The sequence below is a fragment of the Zosterops lateralis genome (genome assembly GCF_965231275.1).
Source record: "Zosterops lateralis genome assembly, chromosome: 1".
Classification (NCBI taxonomy): domain Eukaryota; kingdom Metazoa; phylum Chordata; class Aves; order Passeriformes; family Zosteropidae; genus Zosterops; species Zosterops lateralis.
In genome coordinates this window covers 65,323,909-65,349,656 of record NC_139762.1, presented here as the reverse complement: position 1 = coordinate 65,349,656, position 25,748 = coordinate 65,323,909, and the positions used below count along the sequence as shown (strand labels likewise).

At 40.6% G+C, this 25,748-nt stretch overlaps 1 protein-coding gene across 1 annotated transcript in view; it reads right to left on the bottom strand.

The window, feature by feature from the left end:
- The window catches only part of ELOVL2 (ELOVL fatty acid elongase 2), a 57,128-nt gene extending 34,974 nt beyond the window's left edge, over positions 1–22,154 (bottom strand). Inside the window, exon 1 of the mRNA XM_083862588.1 lies at positions 22,126–22,154. Within this exon, the coding sequence (XP_083718714.1) occupies positions 22,126–22,128 (3 nt within the window). The 5' untranslated portion in view covers positions 22,129–22,154. The remainder of the gene's footprint in view (positions 1–22,125) is intronic.
- Positions 22,155–25,748: the final 3,594 nt, after the last annotated feature.

Here is a 25,748-nt window from a genome sequence, read left to right as displayed (position 1 = left end):
CAGGAATTGTAGAATATTAAGAAGAAAGAGCAAAATAAAAGAAAAGAATCATAGAATTGTTTAGGTTGGAAAAGACCCTTAGGGCATCAGTCCAACTGTAAAACCAGCTCTGCCAGCTCCACCACTAGACCATGTCCCTGAGTGCCACATCTACACGCCTTTTAAATACCTCCAGGGATAGTGATAAAATCACTTCACTGGTCAGACTGTTCCAGAGCTTAACAACCCCTTCAGTGAAGAAATTTTTCCTAACACCTAATCTAAATCTCCACTGGCACAACTTGAGGCCACTTCATCCTGTCATGTCACTTGTCACATGGGAGATGAGGCTGACCCCCTCCTGGCTACACTCCCCTTTCAGGCAGTTGCAGAGAGCAGTAAGGTTCCCCCTAAGCCTCCTTTTCTTCAGGATAAACACCCCCAGCTCCCCCAGCTACTCCTTATAGGACTTGTGCTCCAGACCCTTCCCAGCTCTGTTCCCTGTCTCTGGACCTGCTCCAGCAGCTCAATGCTTTCTTGTAGTGAGGGGCACAGAACTGAACAGAGGATTCAAGGCATAGCCTCACCAGTGCTGGGTACTGGAAGATGATCACTGCCCTGGTCCTGCTGGCCACACTATTGCTGATACAGGCCAGGATGCCACTGCCCTGCTTGGCCACCTGGGCACACTGCTACCTCGAATTCCACTGACTGTCAACTGGTCTAGGTGCTTTTCCACAGGGAAACTTTCCAGCCACTCTGCCCCAAGCCTGTAACACTGCATGGGCCTTGCTGGACCTCACACTATTCGCCTCAACCCATGATTCAGCCTGTCCAGATCCTTCTGCAGAGCCTTCCCACCCTCCAGCAGATCAACACTCCTGCCCAACACAGGTTACTGTCTTCATTGATCCAACTTGCAACCTCTTACACCTGGTTAGGATAAGCAGACAGTATGCCAAGTAGATGAGCCAGTCTGAAATTAAATCTACCTCCTCATGAGTGTGCTTAAATGACACAGTGAGGACTTGTACTAGCTGACAACCTTGTTCCCATCTATCTTAATTAGGACTATGGAAATTCAGTGCCTGCTTTGCCTTCATTGGTAATTTGAGAGTAGAACTTTTTCTAGGAGGTGCAGCAGAGAAACAAATATTCTTCTGAAGAATGTTCCAGCCTTTGCCTTTCTTTCGACATTGTACAGCTTATTTTAGTTTACAGGAAGAAAAGAGATTTACAAGATATAGATTTGTAAAATTGTTTTGACACCTTCCTGTCAACACTGCTACAAGAGACTATACTGTATTCCTGGGTTTTAGAACATGTCTTTAATAGTGCCTCTGTGCAGATTAGATGCAAATGTCTTGCTCAACATCATTTGTCACATTTTTAAAGAAAAGCAAATAAAACCAGTCTGAACAAATCCACGTGCTCACTTCTCTCTGGCTAATCAATGTAGTAGCCTTTATCAACGAAGGTATTTGGGTTACAAGGCTAAAGATTAACATGTTGGTTCTTCTCTTGTATAGGACATTGCTCTGAATACTAGCAATGTATATTCCTTGGCAGGATTTTTGACAGATTTGTGGAAGATCTATTTACCTCAACCTATTGAAAAGAAAGTAGGTTACCTGAACAAATCAAATCACCCAAATGGAAAGATCTGGAGGGAGCATAAAGGCAATGATGATAAAGCAACACTGATCTCTCTGATGAGATTTTTCAGTATTTTTGCACAGAAATGGAAATATGTGAATAGGTAGCACAGTGCACATAAGTGAATTAGTTTTCATGCCCTTGCACCTAAAACACAATTTCAAAGTCACCGGGTATGTAAAAAAAAATAAATTTGTTGTTATACATGTATATATCTTTGTAAGTGCTGGTCTTCATTGAGAGACCAATATCTATTGGTTTGCTAGTAGTTTTAGCAAAAGTAGTATAAGCTATATAAAAATTAGGTAAATGCTATCTAAACACTGCAGACATCAAAATAACTTTGATTTATCAAAAATACCAACGATCTGTCATTAGGCATTATTTATTGCCCACTGGAAACATTTCCTCTAGTGATTTAGATATCTCTTTCTATAGCTCTATAAATCAGGCTATCCAACTGAAACATGAAAAAACCCTCTGAAATAAACTTATTACAGATGAGTAAACTTGCATTCAATCTTACTTATGCTGTCTGGAAACCTTTTGTATTACTGTTGGTTTGTTTTGGGTTTCTTTAATTCAAAAGCCTTGATTGTCATGCACTGCCTCAAAAAGCCGAGATAATGACTTTCTTCTTCTTACACAGCTACATAGAAATTAGAATACTCTGTACAAAACAAGATCTCACTTCAGACTTCAAAGAAAAAGCGGAAATGGGTGTCAGCCTCTGCACTCTGATAGAGCTCCTGGAAGTAACAGTGATATTTTAAACTACCCTGATTGAAAATACATAGATGATTTTTATTATTTAAATGGCAATTTTTCCTTGATTCCCTGAAGAGTTCTGTTCTGCACTTGTCAGTGTCTGAGAGATACTGGAATGAATCCAAATTTAGCAGCATGTTTAAATAAACTGATCTTAGATGCTAGCATGCATATATTTAAATATACAAATATCAAAGAAGATTTTGTAAATGGTAGTGTTGGCTCTAGAATGGCTGAAATAGTGGATGAAACAAAGCAAACTTGAGTCCAACTCAGAACTGTTTGTGGATTAAATTGTTTAGTGTTTTATTACTTGAGGCATTTAAAATTACTGTTGAACAAAGATGTACAATGAGGAACAATTCTCCATCAAGATTGCTTCAGACAGCCTTCTAGGTTTTTTTCATTTTTACCTTCTATGATTTGTGTGTTATATCTGTAGGGGAAACACATGTTTAAAAAATCCCAAAAGAAAGCACTTATTTAGGGATTTACATGTGAACTGCGGAGAAAGTTGAAGCTGAAGGCAGAAGGGTGAGCCAGATGTTGCTATGAACTGTGTCTTATAAGAAATCGGGAGATATTCAATGAAATCGGGAGGTAGGACATCCAGGAGCTGGCAATAAACTGCTTTTTGTAATTTATGCTTAATATGTGGACCTCACTGCTAGATAATCTCACTGAGAGCAGGAACGAGCTGGAGTAAGCTCGTGAGAGAAACACAACTAGCTGGGGCATGAGACTGTTGATATGTCCCATGGTTGTAATGGGAAGGAGGGAGGGAAAAAAATAGCTAGAAGGGTCATTTTCTTAGATCTTCTCTATTAGCATTTTAGATTATTCATTTGAAGAGACAGAAACTGGCGTCCATACTTGACATGGTAATTTCTGTGTTCCATATTCTGGGACATGCTCTCCACTCCAGTGGCTGACCAGGATTAGGGGCCATGCCACAAAAGCCTGACCCAGCAGAGTGATGTTGCCAGAACCCATAGAAGAAGCATAGCCCTCTGTGATAGCCTGGGCTGGCTAAAGAGCTCTTTTGCCAACATAAGATGGACCCATGAGAGATGTTTTTGCTTCTGTAGCAATCTCATTGCCTAAATTCTTCCATCTCTCCTTCAAAGGCATGTAATTTGGTGTAACAGAAGTGACTGAAGCCAAGGGAAGTGAGGGAAGTCCTGCTGGTGGTCTGGATCTGAAAAGGTTTATAATATAATATGTGGACAACATTTGGTGGATGCTCCTGTTTTGCAGAAAATAGCCAAGAATAGCTAAGAAAAGAACTACATGTGAACCACTCCATCTAAATATATAGTCATTATTTTAGAATTTCAAGAAAAGAGAGAGCTGTATCTTTGTTTTGGAAATGCAAGCTGTGTAATACATTTTAATGTAATGCAAAAATCTCTGAAAAATATGGTATGGTGGAAAAAAAATAAACAAAAGAAGGCTGTTCCAGCTTTAGCACAGAAAATAAAAAATGAATGGTCTTTGTACGTTTCTTTTCCTATTTCTTCTAAAGGCTTTCAAATTAAACTGTAAGCACTCCAAGAAAAAAAAAAAAAAAGATGTTGTTAACTGTGGTCAGTAAATTATTTAAAAAAATTCAAGAGCATCTTTGAAAAGAGCATCTTTGAAGGTAGCATAGATTAGCATTGTCTATGTTTGAGAAACATACAGTATTTCTAAAAGGTCTCAGTGCAAGCAATCTCTGGTCTGAAAAATTTTATTTGATATTCAGTGTTTTTCAACCAGATCATATTTTACTCTTATTTATTTTTCATACACTATTCAATATATGATTTATTCCACTGCTAAAGCTTGCATGCATATGTGCAAATGTCTGCGTATTTTCCCAGTTGATATTACCAAATTCAGCACTTTTTCTGACAGTTCTTTTGCAGTTGAGCATTATTTTTGGCATGTGTTTGGAAATGACTGACTGCACGTTGGCAGCCTAGGTGAGGCTGGGAGCTTGCAGCTCCGCCTGTTACCTGACAAAGCAAATTGGTGGGCGAACTGATTCATCAAATAGATTGGTTTTCTCTGGAGGGAACTGAGAACAGCTGTTAGAACAGGGATTACAGCCAGAAGTGCTGAACACCTTCTCTTGTGCTGATTTAGTCACTGAAGAGACAGCTGAGTTGATTATGGTGTTACTGAGGATGTAAAGATAAGGGGAATGTAGCTGCAAAGGGAAGGTGGGTTTGCTGGTTGTCCCTGAGTAGCTGCTCAGGTTACACTGCCTGGAAGAAAATGCAGTTTTTGGAGGATTCCTCAACAAGAAGACTGGCTAGCCATTTCTGATATAAACCATTAATGGATGTGAAGTTTGGTAAACATGGAAAGACACAGCTAAATGTAGCAAGAAGTTGTATCTGGCATTTGAGCTGTCTAGGTGGCTTGACTTCAGATTCTCTTAATTTATTGCTGCCCAGAGAAATTTTACCACAGGGCTTAGCAGTGCCTGAAGAGAAGCAGGAGGCTGCCAGTAGTATTTGCATCAGACCTAAAGCAGAATATTTGACTGCCTAAATTACCAAGAGCATGCTAAAATATGCTCGTTACACCAGAGTTTTAGTTCTGTGTTCTCTCTACTCAAACAGATCTTTCAAGAAGGAGTTGAATCATCCAAGATGTCTGGGGTGTAGTGTTGTGGTGTGTGATGCTGAGGAGTCTTGATGAGCTCTATGGCCCCCAGGGAGATGTGCAAGTTCCTTTTTCAAGGCACAAGACCTGGGTACCCAGCTCCCTGCACTGTGCAGAGTTCCCTTTCCAGAGGGTGGTAACTAAGGAGCTTCCCCCTGTCATTGCCAGTGGCTGTTTCTGGAGCTGGGTACCTACACAAGTATTTCCCCTTGCAAACACAGCCAAGATAAGAAAGCAGTACCTGGATACATGCAGCAGCCAGTGTGCCAGGTGTGCCTGCTCTCCGTTTAATCTGTCAGTGGACCTTCAGCTTGCATTCTAAATCTGCCCTGAACTTCAGACTAGCAGTTAACTCTGGAATTTATTTTTCTGCAACTACAGCTCGTCTCCCCATGGAAAACTTAAGTATGTGTCACAGCAGGGACTAGAATCTAGATGTTGAGATGAATTATTGCAGTTCCAATTTTTCCCTTTTCTTTGATGGTGGTGATGGCTGACTACCCTCAAAAAATCAGGGGGGATGTGCCAGCCCAAGCAGTTAAGAAAGTCATAAAAAGGTGTCAGATATGAGTTCAAGTTAGGTAGAAGAGTAGTTTGACCTTAAAGATCATTTATTCCAACCCTCCTACCATGGGCAGGGCCTTCCACTAGACCAAGCTGCTGAAAGAAGAAATCTTTATTTTTGATAATATGCCTCTGATCTTTGAGGAGTTAGAAATTGATCTTTTGGCAAACATGCACCTAAACCAAGTTTCCATGCAGATTCCACATGTCTCTGGTGAATAATGCCACCTTTATGCAGTTGCATTTGTGCAAATGGTACTTTTTGTGGGTGTTTCCACACTCAAACCAGAGCAAGAATGGGAATAGTGGACCCAGCAAAAAACCCCTGTCATTTCCCACAGTGGAGAAACAGCAGAGTCAAACCAACAGCTCCCACAGGCAGATAGAAACTACTACTAAAAAGAGCAAGGCCAGAAGGGACTTGGCACAGAATTAAGTCCCCTGATTTAATTCCCATTTTCTGCTAAAGCAGCTGGTGGCAGAAAGCCAACCCCATCCTTCAATATCTGTTCCTGTGTTATCTCTCCTTCTGGTGATAGGGAAGCAGATGACTTTGTGGCTTGAAAGTTGAGAAACTTTCACACTTTCTTCTGTGGTGTGTGAGTTTGGGTGGCCTCCACATGAGTCAGAGTGCACAGCTCTCTTAACTACTAACCCCCCTTAGGCATCTTATGGCTCTCTGAGGATTATTCACAGAGAGCTTTAAGAGTAACAGTGGCCTATTAAAGGCAGAGCCTTTGCCTTGCTACCCACATGGCACCTGTGAGTATGAATTGTGGGTACAAGTGTTCCTCACCCTGATGAAGCAGATCCCTTTGAGCTTGCTCATTGCCCCCAAAACAGCAAGCAAGCTCTGCTTCAAGTCTCTGAGCTGCAGGCCAGGCTTTAGCTGGTCACCTCAGAATAGCAGTGACCCAAGGAGACCTGCTATGGTTGGTCTTCCCCAAAACACACCTGCACCCCATCTTGTTACAGCTTGTGGCTGTAACCACAGTGCAGGGGCATGGCCCACACCAGCTGTAATAACACCTCTCACCTACAGCTGCAATATCCACCTTCACTGCTGAATTTATTTTTCCTTTTTTTTACAGGTGTGAATCTACAGACAACCCTTCCTGCTGCTGCTTCTCTGAAACAACAGCTTAGGGATTGGTAAAATTATCACACACATAATGGAAAATGCAATGGATGATAACCCAACCAATGAAAGGAAAATTAAATTTACTTTTGGATCTTCTAACATTCACCTTTCTAAAAAATTGTGATACAAAATAAAGATCAAACTGTAAAAGCTTTGTGTTTTCATTCTCTCTTCCTAGCTAACAAAAATACCCTGCTTTCTATTTTTCCCTTGTTCCTCCAAAAGACTGGGTTTTAATTTGTGGTACTGAGGTATCACAAAGAGAGCTCTTATGGTTCTCTGAAAATGCCAGATTTTAGATGTAGTGAAGTAGAAGGGCAAGTTCTGCCTCATACTGACAAAGTTATCATAATGCATGATGAAAGCCCAAAGCCCAGCATGTATTGCTTTAGTGCAGTTACATTTGAGAAGTGAGTTGTGCAAAACTTTATTTGGTGTAAAACTCCTAAAATGCATTGCCTGGCTTTGGGGATTGCTGCCAAAAGCAGTCACTTTGCAAGCATCTCAGTTCTGTGTGACAACCTTTACAACCAGGAGATGCTGGAGGAACAGTTTTCTCTCAAACTTGATCATTTCTGCCTTGATGGTTGGTGACTCACATTGCAAATGAGAGTTTGAGCTGCTTTCAGCTGGTGAGCCAACATACTCCAGAGTTTTCACTTCTGATTAAAGGACACTAATATTTAACTTCCTTCTGCTTTGGGATTTTAAATTTTCTTTAACAAGAGGTCTATTTTACTTGGTTTTGTAGTCCTGCTCAGTGCTGCACCTGCTCATCCCACACATGGGAATAAGGATGGAGGAATAGCTGTTTTATGGTTTCTGTCAGGATTCAAATCAGCTTAAAACACCATCAATCAATACCACAGGTGAGAAAGCATTAAGAGGCAGAAGAATTTTAGTGAAAACATTGTGTGTGAGCTATTTCAGACATAAGTTTTGTTTCTGGACTATGTGACCTGCTATGAGTCATAGAAAATATTAACTGCTCACATAATATGAGGCAAGACTTGTTTTACCAGTCATGCTACTGTCAGATCAGTTATTGTGAGAAAAATTGCTTTTGCAAAATTAATCAGCTCTTCAAGCTCTTCTTTTAAGTACAAGGAAAAGGAATTTGGAAGGTTTTTGCACTACAGTTGCATGGGTCAGAAGAAAAGTGTTTTAAGAACCCATAAATATTTACTTGATTTTACAAATCCCTTTCGTAATTGAAGTGCTCGAAAGCATTCTGCCTTTTACACATTTTTTATTTCTCTATCTTATCAAAGGCTGAGAGTCACAGTGTCTCCAAGTGAAAAATCCCCTTTCTTGAATGACTGCATGATTTCCCTTCTACAATTTCCAAACTTTTTTTGCTCTGTTCTTTGTGAACATACTAAATGGTCACTAAAATAGTGCAAGCCAATTTCAGCTCTTAAAATTGATCTTATATGGCCTTAAAAGAAGAGCAAAAAGGAAGAGTTGCTGCTGTGGCCCAATTTGCAATATCTGTCAGTCATGTACACTCTCAAGAAACATATCTTTATAATCCATCTTCTTGCTTGTTATCAGAATTTCAAAATGAAACTGTCACCAAAGCAGATCAGTGCAATCCTTTTAAAAGTAATCCTGCTCAATTCTACCTTCTACACAGGGGAACATCAGCTTAACTTGTAATTAAAGAAGATTTCTCTCGGGAGACCTCAGATGTGGCCTGCCGGTTCCCAAGAAAATGGTAGCAATTATTGACCTCATTTTCCTTTGCTCTAACAATCAGATTTAAAATGACAGAATGACCTGAGCTGGAGCATAATTCCTGTCAGTGACAATGTGACAAGAATGTGAGGAAAAAACCAAAAAGGAAATCTGTTAAAAAGGAAAGACTAGATAAAAATTCTGCCTCCTTCTAGCAGCCTGAGTGAATACATCCTTTTCTCAAGCAAAGCAACAATCCTTGGGAATGGGTTCTGACTTGAATAACAGAGTTTCCTTTGGATCAGGCAGGTCTTAAAGTTACGAGCAAAGAACCCCAACGAGTTTTTTTCAAGAAAGGTTAATTCTGTTTCAGTTGCTTTCTTAATTGTCTGTTCAGCTCTTGTTGACTTTACGAGGCGTTGGGAAGACAGATCAGTGTCAGAATTAATTTTACATCAGCAATCCAAAAGCCTGCACAGCTTAACTTACCTGCTTCCAAACAACTAGGCTTGGTAAAGGATGCCTAACCAAAGTGCATATGAAGAACCAGTATAGAATTTCCCCTTATATAAGAGCAAGACAGCCAGCTGCACTTTGAAAAGCACAGGAAAATAATTCTACTGAAACAAAGGAGGCAATCACCCTTTTAAGGCTTTGGATTCACCAGATTATTTAGTTTTGGAACAGAATATTCCCCAAATATATACTGGGTATAGAGTGTTTGCCCAAAATTTGCCACGTGTGCAACTACAAGGTTTTTGCATAAAGATTTTGTATTCTACATTTAGACCCATAAAATAAATAAACAAAAAAGGCACAGGGAGCAAATGAAATGGTAGGGGAGAATTACAACGACAAGTCTACACTGCAGCTCAGTTTTCTCAGTATGTAATATCTTGAAAAGTTTGTTTTCCTCACTGTTTGCAGACAGATTGTGTTGCTGCTGAGAAGCTGATTTCCTAAGTTAGTATAATGCATGTAGGACTTTATTTTGTGCTTTGCATACACAACTGATCGTTTTTCTGGAGAAAGAAACAGGGACAAGCTGATAACATATCCTTTCTAGTACTGTGAAAATATCTTCATTTTCTACTGCAACAAACTTCACGATCTAAGATGAATAGGAGATTCTAAGCCTCTGCACACGATCTCATGGCTTGTAGGATAAAGAACCTTAAATAAAACCCAAACTAAAACAAACCCTCCCCAAAAAAACCCAAAGCAAGAGCTCTGGTTTTCCCACAATCCTGGCAGTGCAGGAGGACAAAGGGCACTCTGTGCCAAAGAAGTAGGTTTCTTGGTTGCCGTCCCAGATGTCTGCAACTGTGTCCCCACGGCAGGGATTAATGTGCAAGGGACTGCCTGCCCCTCCTGATACAGGCAGGGGGATCAAAAAGGATTTTATAAAATGTGTTCCCTGGCTGGGGCTTTCCCCCACTGAACAGTTTTTGCCTGAGTTTCTAAAGCAGCTTGAACCAGTGCTGGGGGGTCCCTGGCTGCTGGCAGGAGAGACAAGGCAGGAGTATTTGAAAATCTGTGTGGGTAGCATTTCTAGTTCCTCTGGGCACACTTAAAAGAGTGTGTGTTTTTCCCTTTTAAAGTAATGAAATGAAATTAAAATAAAGTACTAAAATGTAGACATATAAAAATGAAATAAAGCGTTAGAGTGCTTTTTATATCTTGTAATCCTTGACAGCCAATTGTCAGCAGCCCTTCAGAAAACTGTAAGTCAAAAACTCAACTTATAAAATATTAACTAAGTAATTGCTTAATTCATATTTTTTCCTGCAGTTTTAATTCCTTTTATAGACACACTTTCACTAAGGACATGAGTGGTAGAAGATTGAATGCTGCCTGTGAAGCATGTGAAAAAAAAAAGGAAAACTGAGAGATGCTGGAAAAACTGACAGCTCCCTACATACACGTAACTAACACTTGTTTCCAACCAGTAACAAATTCTTGTAGTCAGGATGTATGAAATGGAAACCACTTCTAACATATAAAATGCTACAGGTACTGTATGTAAGAAAATGAATGAAATGCAGCAGATTTTGTTTGCATCACTTAACCATGCAGAGGACATATAGCCAATGACTTATGAATTATTGAAATTCACTACTATTAATTTCATGCTCCTGAAGTACTTTGAAGTTGCAATAGCTACAGAATTTGTACAGAAGCCTGTTTTAAATATAAAAAGATCCATGCATAAATACAACATTGTAACACAGGATACCTTATTTTTTTCATAAATAAGTAATGGTCCTGAAAATACTTTTATCCTCATGAGTGAAACAGTCTCCAGTTGATGCAATTATTTAACTGCCCTGAACTCCTTATAAACATACAGACAAACTAAATCAGAGCTAAACAGCTCTGGCATTTTAAGTACCATGAAAGCCACTGTGCCTGCTGGAAAGTTGGACTGCCATGCACTGGCTTCTCAGCTGTGCTTCCCCTAGGCTGGGAATGACACTGCAGAGCTGCTGGCAGTGCTGGTTCTACAGCTGGTACCTATTTCAGATAAAGGGATTGGTTAATTGAAACTATCTAAACAGGAGTTCTTAGAATACACTGTGCCAACTTCATGTGAGCCGTGCAGGACAGTGACCTGCAGCAAGGGAATGGTGCTGTGTGCCTGGGAGCTGGCACAGCTGGAACAGGAGCAGAGAGATGTTCATATCTTTGGCAGCTTTGTAGTGACTTCTTTAGTATAGAGCCCCCAAATCAAACCCCCTCTGCCCTGCATTTTTACTGAACTAAGCCATAAAGTTCTTGTTTCCATAAATTTACACAATCTAGAAGTTACAGTCATACTTTCAAGTTTTTCACTGTAACAGTAAAACCAGAATTATATTTAAAACAAATACCTCTAAATTAAGATTTTTACTGACCTGTATAAATTCAGAAAGGAACACACTGGGATTAAAACCCACATTTATAATAATGCTTATCTGTTTGTTTGTTGGGGTTTTTTTTGTTTGTTTGTTTGTTTGTTTGTTTTTCCCCAAACCCTCTATTGAGTGTTTTATTTATACCATCACTAAATCTACTAAGACGAATTCTGCCCAGCCGTTTTTCCTTTGTGGAAAGTTGCACCTATATACACTTAGTCAAACTGGGTTAAGTACCTGCCCAAAGGCAAAATCTACCCTGATACATACTCTGTCTAACCTGCTCAAGTTATTAAATTACACAAGGACATTAAACCAGGACAAATTCCCATCCCCTTGCCCCTGGAAGAAGCAGAAGATTTATGAGGAGGCATGTTCATAGCACAATTATAACTCAACACATGATGGGTAAATGCTATGCTGGGTGCTGCAGAGACCAGCAGAATTCCACATGGATGTGACTGTCCCCTTGGCCAGACTCACTGGGCCCACTGCCAGTGGAGTGGAGCCCTTGTATCTTAATTTCTCTTCAGAAAAAGGGAATGCAGGACTCTGGCAAGGCAACTAAGTTTGAGATATGTGTGTGCATGCTTTCTATCTGTTGCTCTCCATGCAGGGACTGGTAACATAGGTCATGTTGTATCCTGCTCTAGCCACATCCTTAAAAGTACCAGCACTCAGCTGTCCTTGTTCTTACAGTTAGGGCGAAGGAGATCTGGGTGTGGTTTTTTGCCCACTAGAGAAATGTTTTTTCTTGGTTTGCAGTCATTTGCTGTGCCATTTCTTGCAGTTTCTGCCCAAATGGATAGAACCTTTCCTGAGCTATTTATAGGGACATAAGTTGGAGAAGGGGAAGGAAAAGAATGGAGGAGGGGGAGGTGTTTGTAGCATGCTGCTGAGGATTAGAGAGTTCACATCCCAGCTTCTAAGGTTTCAGCCTTAATCTTCGAACACATGCAAAGCCTTTCAATTTCACTTCGAGGTCATTACCCATGTACAAAACTGTCTAACTGCTGTGTGACAAATGCAGGCACAAAACTCAGCACAGGAAGCTTTTCAACTGGGAGTATAAAGTGTTTTGGGAAAGAAGCATGAAGTTTTAGGTAAAAATATCTACTTCTAAAATCTGTTCGTTAAATTTTAAATCAAGCAGACTTCGAGCTCGTGAGTTGTAATAGACATTTATCTCATAATTTATCATTTGATGCTAGATACCATTTACCAGCAACTGCTGATTGAAAGAAGAAAAGTAAAACCTGAAAAATTCTAAAGGTTAAGCATGTCATGATATCTAATAATATGTAAAGAAAGCGTGACTAGAAAACATCCAGCACTTTAGTGGATATTGCTGGTCTTGCAATACATCTTGTGCCTTTGTGATTATGTCCAGTATTAGAAGATCGGCTTTCTTGGTAGAGGCTTTTCACACAGCTAGCTTTCTTCAGCATTCAGGAAGATCATCTGATGGGATCAGCCTAGGCTGACCTGTAAAGTCAAGCGCCACTGAAGTTGGGAATTTCCATGTGACATAACAGCTCCAGAGAGCCCTGCACCGCAGTGGCTGTCACACCCATCCAGGCTGAATGAACTGCTTCTCAAAAGAAACAGCCATTATAAACACAGATATCATTTGGAAAAATTTTGGTTCCCTTGATAGTTAAGCATTGATGAGGCTCAGTGCTGCTCTGTAACGGACAGATAGAAGATGGGAGGAAAACAGAGCTGCTGGCAAGGTCAGCTTGAAGTATCTGAGACCTGATACACATCACAGGCACTGATCAAGTACCGCTTTCCAGAAAATTAATATCCTCACAGGCTTAGGTTTCCAAGAAGGATAAGCATCACTTCTTACTTTGCATTATATGTGTGCTGTTAGGAATAACTATTTGAAGAGATGACAATTTCTTACAATTAAATGTAATAAATACGTTTGTTTTACAGAAGTTAGAAGTAGCACTGATGGCACTTGCCACTGATTTAAGTTTCAGTACAAATAACCTTAAAAACAGATAAAATGAGAACTGTCTGTACTCAAAAAAAAACCAAAAAAACAAAAAAAAAACCCAAAAAAACAAACAAACAAAAAAACCAAACAAACAAAAAACCAAACCAAAACAAACAAACAAACAAAAAAAACAACTAAGGGAGAAAAACCAGCTAGCAGACACAGAATAATTGTTTGCTGGTGAAATGCACTGTCTGAAAGAGTGGAAAAGGTAATAATGGTAAATCAAGTTATTTAATATTATACAGTACTAAGATGCTTCGGGAAAAAAAAAAAACAGCGCTAAGAAGCTTCCCCCTGGAAAACCAACTATAGCAAGAAATATACACCTCTGTTTAAGTCTATGCAATCTATAAAAGTGGTGAGGGGGTAAATGTGTGACAGCTGTGAGAGTTAGGTAAGCGGGTAAAATAAAAGAATTCTAAGTATCACTGATTTTAAAGAAAATCCATCTATTTCAAATTATTTATTATATGAAAGTTATAAGAAAGAATCCAGGAGGTGATGTCTGAAGATGTCCTCTGGTACTTGCCCAGATAGGTATAAACACTGTGTTATTTGAGGGTTCTAACTGAAATCAAGAGCTACTTTCATTCTGACTGTGCATATGTCTCTTTCCTAAATTAAACTCAGTTACCTGCAGTACTAACATGAGGAGCTGATCAACTGATTTTTATTTATAAAAATATATCCTAGACTGGCTTATGGAGTCAACTGCATAAATTCTCAAACCCCATCTAATGCTGGATTGATGAATGAAGTGTCACAGGTATTTAATCATCTCACTTTGCTTTATGCTTTGTTATTGAGTTCAATGTTCTTATTTTACACTGACTCATTGTTTAAATAATATTATATCCTTTTTGCTTAAAGAACCACCTTATTTCATCTAATGAAAGCTTCTGAGAATTACACCAGTGTCTTATCAATGCTGTTCATATTTGGAGGTGGAACAGTGGGGGGACACCTTTGTAAAAGAAGCAAGAACACACGAAACTCAAATTCAGACCAGGGGACTAGTATGGATTTCTCATTTTCAGCTGATCAGAATGTTCCTTATCCTATTGAGTGCTCAGGAGCTGTTAGGTTTATTAAGGGCTTGCAGTGTGCATGTCAAACTTCAGCAAGACCTGAGGTTTAACAAGCCAGAATATTGAAATAGTCACACTTCTATAAACTCAGGAAAACACATCTTGGGGAAAAATGGGACAGTGCTGTCTTGTTTCCCTTCTACACCTGTCTTAATGACATCCTCTCTGTCTTGGCTTTCAATTTGTACCTTTCCAACAAAACACTTTCTGATCTGAATTCTGACATCTCCCAGAGGTGTCTGGCAAACAGAAGAAAATTGCTTCCTGATTGATGACAAAGAAATTATTTTGTGAAAAACATCTGTTATATTTAGTCCTGGAGGGACATTTTAGTTATACCAGATTTGAAATAAAATTATGCTGTTATTTTAGTAAATGTAAAATGGGAAGAAAAGGTTCTTTTTCTCCAGGGTAGGTTATAAGGGATATTTTTTAGTTTTTCTTTAAGTTATTGTAAGCAAAATAAGTCTTTTCTAGCTCTTTATCTTTCAAGAGTTTTTGCAGATACTATTAAAATGCAGGTTTACAAAGGCTACAGCAGTAAGGAAGAAATAACTACATTAAACCCAAAAGGTTTTCATTTCAGTTTTCACTGAAATGGAGAGGTGTTTCTATTTTGCAGAACAATAAAGCTAAATGCTACCTTTTCTGTTGCCTTGCACAAATTGCCAGTTTTAAAGACAAGTTTCAAACATGTTTTAGCACCAAGAAATCACAAGCTGTATCTTGTCTTTTAAAGGAGAGCATGAAGATCCTGTGAGGCTTTTGACACATATCAGAAAAATAAAAAAATCTTAGAGAGAATATGTAACTAAATTTCTGCCAGAAAACAGAGCCCTGAAAACTGAAAAGAATGCTATAAAACTAGAGATGTGATGTGCTTCGTTTTTCTAGTTTTGGGGAAGGACTGATTGGGCAGTACTATCTCATGGTTTTTAATCATCAAGCTGCCAGATAAAGCAAATAGCTCCAGTATTTGAACAGGAAAAATTTCCAAGGGTGCTTTTAAGAGTGAATCCAGATTCTTCCAACACATTTCAGTGGACGTATTTTTGGGAGAAGATTTTGATTTCTCAGGTAACGCACATAAATAAGCTGTCTACAGTTTGGAGTGTGATGATCACTGCTGGCTGGAAGACATCTCTCATTTCTGCTTTCAGTAGCAGCAGGAACTGGGAAGAAGAAAGGAACCTATAAAGACTTTGCTAATCTGAATTGGTTTCTGATATGCTTGTTTTCTAAGTCTTTGATTCTTCTTTTTCCTCCATTAACTTGAAAATATGGAGTTTTTGTCTGGCTTCATGCATAGTCTTCTGGCAGTATTAAAAGACATCTTGGAAAGAAGTCAAGTCAAGGTAAGTGGGTACTCCTAGGTAAGAAAGGCTGATTTTGAGATTTAAATCCACAGTACAGTCTGGTGTAACAGCAAAGCAACACTGAAATGCTACTCCCGGAAGACACATAATACTGACAGCTGAGAGGACAGATAGAGCTGGTTCTAAAAAATATCCCATGCAATGGGATATTTTTCATATCACATAAGCATCTGAATTTGGGGAGGAGAATAATTTTGAGTGGCCAGTGATAATGCAAATAATGTAAACTACTTAGTACATAAAAATATTTAATAATAAATTGACAAGCATAGAGATATAAAGACAGGCTTAATGTTTTTTTCCCTCTGGAATTGCATGGACTATTGACAAACTCTAAAAAAAATTACACCATGTGCACAGTAAAACATGGTTCTGACACAAATACCAACTCCTACCAGATTAGAACTTGCACAGCCTCACAGCTAATCTTTTAAACTCCAGCAGAAGTAACTTGGCTGGCTGCAACCAGCAACTGGAGAGAAAGCGGGTGTGGAGAGTAATATTCAGAACTGCCTTACTAAGAGATGTGCCAATTCCCTGACAAGGAAATCACTCTCAAAAAGTGTGCCAACCATTTATTCCTTGCCAATTTGAAGGTACTTTGCTTTTTGGAACAGTTTTATCCGTGCTTAGAGAAAAATGCAAGAAACAGTATTGTTTCACTTCTAGTTGGATATGAAAATGCAAGTGTAATACAAAGAAATAAAGAAACAGAAGGTGATGCCTGTTTTCCTGTGTCACTTGAGAACACAAAACAACAATTAAAGAGGAAAATATCGTCTTCTGGTAACTGGTCCTTAACTTTTTTTTCTTCCTTCCATTTCTCCCTTAAGTCCTTGAGGGCAAAACCCTGGATTTCAAATGCTAATTAATGTTGGACTTCAGTCATGTTTAAAGAAGACTGGGCAAGAGAGGAAAGGAAATGACAGTTGATTTTCAAGCTTAATAAATAATAAAATAGAGAGTATGGAAGTTCTCTTATGTCTCCTCCTCCAAAACAATTCTAAATTTACCTCTTTAAAAACCCTAAATGAACCCTAATGAACTCCAAGGACACCTCTTCTTAAAATTGTATGAAACCCAAATAACAGAGTGCTGTCTGCTGGCACAGGATAAGAGGGTGCACAAGCTAATTAGCTCCCTTTCTCCATCAGCCCCAACAGTGGGTATCCTAGAGTTTAATCCACACATAGCTGGAATTTTAAAGCCCAGACTCTTAAACCCATTACACCATGGAAACACCCAGACCGACACTTTCCTCAGAATAAAAATGCTAATGACTGCGCTGCATGGTAATAGCCTAATGATACAAAATGTCTGTAAACTGCATCAGTTATCCCCACACAGAGGAAATAACAGCAGCTGCAGAGGTTTTATCACGTGTGTAAGTCAGTCCCCCTGTTAGGTTGCTGTACCACATTGTCTTCGCTGGCTAAAAAGCATCATGAATGGTGACTACTGATGAACATCTTGTAGGAGGTTCTTTAGGAATTAGGGGAAGAATCGTTTGGTTGTGGCTCCTAATGCTTGGGTGTAGGACATTTATTTGAACCTTCATCGCCCTACTTCTAATTTCCATTACTCGATGTGTTTGGTTTTCAAATGATGACACAGAATATGAACTATCTCTTGCTTCAAATCTGTCCTCCTTAGAGTGAAAAAAATCAAAATTTCTCCAAATGATGATGAAAAAAACCTTAATGTTTTTATTCTCTAATTACATATCTTTGAATACGAATTTCTACCAGAGAGGGTTTGATTTCCTTCAGTATGGGGAGCTGACCTTTACCACTTTATCACAGTCAGTTTTGACTGAGAAAAAAGAAATTCAGTGCAGTTTAAAAGTCATTACCTAGATGAACTCAAAATTTAAAATTATCACTCTGTTGTTGTTAGACTGGCATCAAGTCAGAGTACTTTCAGTATTAATGTTGTCATTTCTTGAAGATGTAAAGAATTCTAATTGCCCTCCTAAATCTAAATTTAACTAGTCCTTGAAAACTAAAAGTGGCTTTTGCTGTTAGTTAGGGGGATAAGAAGACCCAGAGAAGTCATAAATATTCACTTCATTTCATATTGTACTCTACTTGTCAGCTGTGCAGCAGTCCCATGGGTAAAGAGGCAGTCACTCAGATATCGTGGCTGGTGTATTTAGCATATGATAAGGCAAGCCATGGAGGGTGTATGCAGATAATGGATTTACAAGCTCCATTGTTGCCAGGTGCTCACAAATTGGCCGAGAAATTTGATGTGCTCTAAGTCTGAAGTGTGGTGCTTATAATGTGACAGAGCTGCAAGTCCCAGGGTGTTTCTTCTCTGTTACGGCTGGGCAATCCTCCTTGTACCTTTTCACCACTGCCTCATGAGAAGGGTCATCCCAGAAGCTCTTTGACTGGAACAACCAGTGGTACATTAAATTCCATCCTCATAATTTCCCTCCACTCCCCATTACCTTCTTCAATTACAAATCAGGCTGCACTTGTGACACATTACTTTATCACTGAATACAGACTTCAGACTCTGTTTATATGAGGCTTAATAATGTCTCAGCTTCTAAATCAGTTTTACAGGCAGTGTTTAACAAAACTCTCATATAGCATGGCATGAAAGCATATGATGAATAATTGAGAATTATCATCTCAAGTGTATTTATTTACACTTGAATTTTGCTTAGATGCAGGAATAAACCGCACATGATTAACCTTTTTCTTCAATAAAATCAAGAGATGCTATAAAGTTAAATGAATGTAAAATTGAGTGCCTGATGAACAACAGGAGTGTGCTTTTTTTCACAAGGCAGACTTGTAATAAAGACAGAATGCTTGTAATGAAGATACAATGATCTATCTTCAAGAATCAAAGGATCTTCCTAGAGATGAGAGGGATCAACACTAAGGGCAGCGTGCAGGTTTTGGTAAGCAGGCATCTGTAAGTATGCAAATGAATTGGTGGAATCTTACTTCAGTTCCTGGAAAGTTTTTTCCTAATCAATTCCACCATGTGCAAAAGCCTTCAGTATCTCCTCTTGAATTTCTATGCAAGTAGAGTCTATTTTTTATGTTGTATAGGCAGTTTCTCAGTATGTTTTCTCATAGCTTATTAATTCTGTGTCAGCTGTCAAACCCCTGCCTTCCTGCTCCGGTTTTGGATGGCAGGGCTGCTGCAGTCCATTCCCTCTTCACTCTGCTGGAGCTGGAGAGATGTTGTGGGTGCTGTAGCACTGGATGTTGTGTCATCAGGTATTTGGGCCAAGCTGGTCTCTGTCTCCTGAAAAACGCTTTCTTCCAATTTGCATGTCACTGCTCAGGGGCTAGAACACTGTCTATGCAAGACTCTTTCTCATGCAGTATTCAGAGAAACTAACAAACACCAATGGACAATGAGACAAGGGTTTATTTTGGCTACTGTCAACAAAGAAGAGGCATTTTCTGTGCTCTCTAGGGTCCTTTGCATATGTTCTGCAATCACTGTATGCCCATATCAAGGTCCATATCCTGATATGGTGGCCATGACACTTATGAATGCTTAGAAGAGTTAGATGTCTTTCTGTGTTGGCTTCAGATTACAGAGGTGTCAAAGCCTCTGAAGGAAATGAAAAACATCTTCTGTCTCTCCCTCTACCACTGGATTCTTGTAGAGGTATAGATACTGGCACCTATTAAATACAGTCCTCACATTTATGCTTACCTTAGTGCTACTTAGTCTCTTTGCAAGCATAAGTTGCTATGACTGTGCAATGTTATACACCCTCTTACTCCATAAAAGTGGGATTTGACCCCATGGAAAATACACTGACAAATCAAAACGTGTAATCGGTTTAAAGTTCAAGGGTGCAGCCAAATCCTGAGCCAGTGTAATTTGACCTAGATACACTGAAGCAAGGAGAGCTGCAGTGAGATACACAAACAGAAGAGCCAAGCCACTGTGGTTGCCCTCATACGGTGAGGATGCTGAGGAAATACTTAATGCTTTATGATGGCAGTGGTTTGCTGCTTCAGCAAAATGTAGTTTCAAAATGAACAAACACAGAAGTTTTCTTATGCACCTTTCAACAAATAACAGTGATGGTTGAACACCCAGTATGCTGAAAAAACTCTCAGTTGAGTTTAAAGGAAGCTAGCAACCTACACCTGCTTATTTCTATTTCTATACTAGAGAAGGGAATACTTAGTCAATGTTCCCACCACTTGGGCCAAAAATCTGTTTGTCCTACATTCGCCTCTGATACCTTTGGTAGTATACTCTGACCCCTGTCCCCACGACCCCTTGCCCCCAAACTCCAGGTCCATCCAGAAATCGATGTGCTGTAACTTTTAACCCTGCATTAGAAAGGTCATTGCAACAGCTTTCATCAATAGCTCAGGTTTTTGTTTCAGTAACAGGATTATTCCAAGGACACTCTTTCCAACTTTTGAGCCAATGTAACCTTCAGCCTTTATACCACTTCAAGGGCTTCCTCAGATTGGCAATTCTTCAGAATGCCTTTATGTATGAGTAACAAAGCTTGGGAAATGTCAGAAACTTTTGAACACTAAGATTACCGGACATACAAAAGAGTAAAATTTGATAATCCAAACCTATGTGTAGCTCTGAATGGTGACTTCTGGTTATGACTTCCAGTCATTTCAAGAAAAATCTCAAGGTTAATTGATGCCTATGTTATCAACCAATGCTTCCTTGATTTGCACCTAGTATAACTGACTTAATCTAATTCCTAAAAGGAATCAAAATGAAACATTTTAACTAGTTCAGGGTATTTTACCTTTCTTTCCAGCTGCCTCTTGAGCACCTGGGTATTACCTGTACCAATTACTGATAAATAATGCAGAGTACCTTCTGCAACACCAGGTATCTTTGTAATCTTCTTCCTCTGCCACAAGGAAGACTTTATCAATGGCTGGTATTTACTTAGGCTTTGTACATCTATGGTAATTTACTCATAGTTTTTGTGCTTATATTCCAAAATGATAGGAAATAGGAATTCAGATATGTCACTCTAAGGGGGCTTAGGCAGCATAAACTACTGCACCAGTTCAGGTCTTTTCAATAGGGTCTTCTCATATCTATCATCTCAAAGCTGAGTTGGTGGCAAATAGAATACATAAGAGAAACAGATTCAGACTGACAGCAGGTGCATACACGACGTTTAGAAAGAGGACTCAAGTCATAGAATGACTATTTGAATATTATTCATGCCTGGATTTATAGGGGGAGAAAGGGTCCAAACTGATTTTTGTTCAAGGAAGGCAGAATTTACTATATATGATGCAAAGACTTTTTTTGGGGGAAAAAAAGTGTTTTTGTGGTTCAGTCATATAAAACAAAAACTAGGCTCTGTTTTAATCGTGTCTCAAACTTCTGATACAACGAGCTTTGCCAAATCATTCATCCCAAGGTGCCTCAAAATTTAAGGCTCCAAAATACTTCTTTGATACTGTCCTACTTTATAAGGTCAGCAGTACACCTAATGCATTGCTGTTTATAAACAGGATGAGCCCCTTTGGGAAAGTTACTATGACTGCAAAGACACAACGTGCTATGGGGAATCGGCATTGCTCACTAAATAGGTGACTTCATTGTTCCACTTTAACTCTTTTAAATGCTGAACTGGAATCTAAAACTCCATTGTTCATTCATTAGATGGGGAAAAAAAAAAAAAAAAAAAAAAAAAAAAAAAAAAAAAAAAAAAAAAAAAAGTGTTCCACTACAGATTGCAGGGCTAAATCAAGAGCTTCTGTTAAGATAACAAACTAACGGGAATAATCGGTTTATGTAACACGCTCTAACTAACGCACCTCGGAGCAGAGCAGGATGCACCTGCTGGGAGCGGGGCAGGGCAAGGGGCCCCGCGGGGATGGATGCCCAGGGGCTGCGCATCCCTCGCTCCCTGTCTCCATCCCTCCCTGCACCCAGGACCGCGCTCCTCCACGTGCCTGTCCCCGCACGCCTCGCGGCTGCCCCCGGGGCTCCCTCTCCCCGACCCTTCCTCCCCCGCTCCCTAAGGTCCCTCTGTCCCTCCCTCCTTCCCTATAATGTCCCAGCTCAGCCGCTGGACCGACCTGCGCGGGCGGCGCGGGTGCCTCGCGTGGGGGCTGGGGGCACCTCGGGCCACGTCCCCCGTTTCCCCCCGAATGCGACCCGCAGGAGCGGGGGCAGCGGCGAGGGAGGGAGGAGGGCGGGCAGCGGGGGCTCTCCGCCGGCCCCGGAGGAGCGGGGGGCAGGGAGGAGAGGGGCAGCGGCGGCTGGGAGGCGGGCGGCCCCGGGAGGATGTGCATGTGTGCGTGTCCGGCACGGGGATGCGGGGGATGCGGGGGACACTCACCATGGCGGCGGAGGGCGGCGAGGCGCTGTCCAGGGTATCGCCGGCTCGGCGCGGCTCTGCAGGCGCGGCCCCGTGCCCGCCCTATAAGGCACCGCCTCCCCCGGCCCGGCGCGCCCGCCCCGCCGGTGAGGGCGGGCACGGGTGGGAGGGGCGGCCGGGGATCCGCCGGGCGAGGGCACAGCGAGGCGGAGGGATGGGTGGGGGGCGGTGGGGAGCGGTGTCTGACCGGGGGGAGAGGCTGTGCGGGGCTGTTCCATCACACACCCAGCTGTCACGGCAGATGGTGGCCGTTTGCCTTTGTTGGAATCCACCCCGTCGGGAAGATTCCATTCACTGTCGGAGCACTGTGGGAGCAGACCGGGTCACTGAATCTGTTGGGTTCAACTTGGGTTTGGTCTATGGCCCAGCACTCGTATTTACAAGCCGAGCTCCTCTAACCTGAAGCCCCGAATCCTCCACACACTGTGCCAAAGTGAGATCCATCACCTAATGGTTACTGCTTGGACTCAATTACCTCAGAGGTCTTGGCCGGTCTAAATGATTCTATGATTCCAAGTGTGGCATCTCCCAGGAGATCTGTCTGTTAGGGATTGTTAGGCTGGCTCGGAAGGAAAAAACGCCACACAACCAGAGCTACTGATCCCACCACAGCTCAGACTCTGATACACAACAGATCAGGGAAGGAAGTGGCATTGTGCTTGGTGTAACAAGCACAAAAATCTCACACCTTCAAAACTCATTTTTGTTCCAAGTGCTAACAAAGTCTTGGCTACTATAAAACATTTACTTAAATTACCAAAGTTGGTTGAAAGGTTCCTGCTTCTTTATCCCTGCTTTAAATAAAAAAACATTTGGCATGTGAAATCAAAATAGTATTTCTTTAAAAATATTAATATTTTTAATGTTATTTTCTAAAGGAAAACTTGTCAAGAAATTACATATCCATACACACACTTCCATAGCTACCTTCTCAGTTCTGTGTTCATAGTTTGGTTGACCAGAGCTCAGGGATGTGTTTCCCAGTTTCAGTGGGACAAAGAGTAGAAATATGTTAAGGAGACCATGTGTGGTGCAGGACTGGTGTCATCTTCACCAACTAAAGCACAGACATGATGTACAGACATGCTATATTTGTCCAAAATGTAGCACTGATGTTCTGGACCTCGAGATTTCCTTCCTGATCGGCCCTTTGTCCAAGCACTATTTCAGCCCTTGTTTTCTCTTTGATCTCAACACAGAGGTCCACCAAAGGCAGTGAGGATGGCAACCTTCCTGGGGCTGCTGCCTGCCCAGAAATGATACTGCCAGGAGATTCACGTGAAAGCGTGTCCTTATGTAATTTCTAACCCACTTTTACAGACACAAACTTGTTTGCTGAAGCTTCCAAATTCCAGCACGTTAGCCTACACTAACTGCTGCAATTCCTGAGGTTGACCTGCCGGCCTTTCACCTATTTCACCTTTTCCAAAGGTTATTCATTTAATTCTTTGTGTGTCATTACAAACCATCTTGAAATACTGAGGAGAAATACTTTTTCATACCTTTTTTGTCCCCACAGAAATTGTTCCCTAAACAGAAAATTGTCCTCTTTGTCCAAAAATCTCAGCACTCCTTAGGTGCTGAAGAGCAAGGAGCACTTTGGAAGCTGACAGGGGAACATAGAAGTGACCCAGTGCATCGCAATGCTTTGGCTTAACAATTTTTTATTCCAATTTCTGCATAGTCCAAAATAATCTGGGTTGGTGCGTCAAGACAAATCTAGGCTTAAGAATATGGTAATATAAGGTATTTTTGTCTTTATTCTTGTTCTTCTTTGTCTAAAACAGAAAGGAACATATATTCAAGTTTGGTAAAGATGCCAAATTTCTAATTTCTTCAGTTCCTTGTTCCTGACACATTATATTCATACAAATTGATAGTTTTCTTCCTTAACTAGTTTCCTTCTATAGCAGCAACTTTCTTTTTTATAAAAACAATAGTGTCTCCAGGGAAGAACAAATAGGATTCTGGTAGCATCTAAGAGAAGCTGTAATAGCATTATGGATATTTTTAACACCTATCTAATGACCTGAATTTGGAGATTTAAGGGCTGTGGCAGGATTTGCATTCATCTGTTTTGCAGGGAGAGTGATGCCATGCATTTAGTTGGATCCCAGACACCAAGCACAGCAGACCTCTGCCAGCCAGCTTTCAGTGACTGGTGAGCAGCACATTGTCCTGAGATAAAAGGCAGAAAAATTAGTTGACATATGGACAAATACACACTTGCTTAGTTCCTGCTGAAATTCCCTGCAAACATGCAGAGTAAGAAGAGACAATTTAAACAGCACTTCATTCTGAGGCAACGCTGTTACACAACCACCACTGTTCAAAGTGCAATACCACAGGGAGTTAGCTTGAGCACTGCTGGTCTAGGGGTTGTTCTGGTTGTACTTTATCACAAAATACCTAATTTACAGAACCACAGACTGGTTGAGGTGGGAAGGGACTTCTGGAGATCATCTGGTCCAAGCAGCCTGCTCAGGCAGGGTCTCCTATGGCCAGCTGCCCAAGGTGGTATCTAGTCAGGTTTTGGATATCTCTGCATCTTAGGAAAAGCACCTTTGAAATGCAGCAACTTCAGAGCTGACAGGTCCCACTGGGCTTGCAGCTAAGTAGGAAACAGTGTGGACAAGGTACCACTGATCAGTCAACTACCAGCAACACTCAGCTCCCACTGAGATTCAATCAGCAGGAGGAAGTTTTAGTTCAGGAAGGAAAAGTCTTTCTGTCTCCCGTTACCATGCCACCTATTAGCAGTCACTGCTCCTGACCATGACCTCTTCCAAAGTTTGGATATTAAACTCAGGACATGCCTGTTTCACAAAATTTTTCTGTCAGCAGCATCTATCTAACTCAAATGGCAAAATGTCTCTTCTGAGCAACTAGCTCAGATTAAAGAGGATATCTTTCTTCTGTTATCCATTCTTTTTCTATTTTTTTTTTGCACAGGACAATGGTTATGTACCTGCAGATTTCCATTTTGCTAGTGAAGCCATGAGGAGTTACAAGGTCAGTGTGACAGAATTTTATAGAATCATAGAATGGTTTGGATTGGAAGGGACCTTAAAGATCATCTAGTTCTAGATCATCTCTGTCATAAACAGGGGCACATTTCTCTAGATCAGCTTGCTAAAGACCCCATCTAACCTGGCCTTGGCCCCTGCCGGGGGTGGGGCATCCACAGTTTCCCTGGGTAACTGTTTCAGTTCCTCACCACTCTCAAAGTAAAGAATTTCTTCTGTATATCTAATCTAAGTTTCTCCTCCTTCAGTTAACTTTTGTTAATTTTTGTTAATTTTATTAACTCAGAACTGTCAGTAATAAAACTTCATGGAATCAAATCTGAGTAATCAGGCTGAAGTGAAAATTCAGAAGCTTGTTCCCTTGTTTTCCTCTGGTATGGTTAGCTCTTTCTAAATGCTATTTTCAGCTTTGAAACTACAGCTGATGTAATATGTCCGTAAAGCTAAAGCTTGCATTAAACTGCCAGCTGCAAGCAAGTAAAATAAAAACTAAGTCAAAATAAATTTATGCAGGGAGAAGCACTGAATTGAGCAATTGTGGAGCTCTGAAGTTTTTGT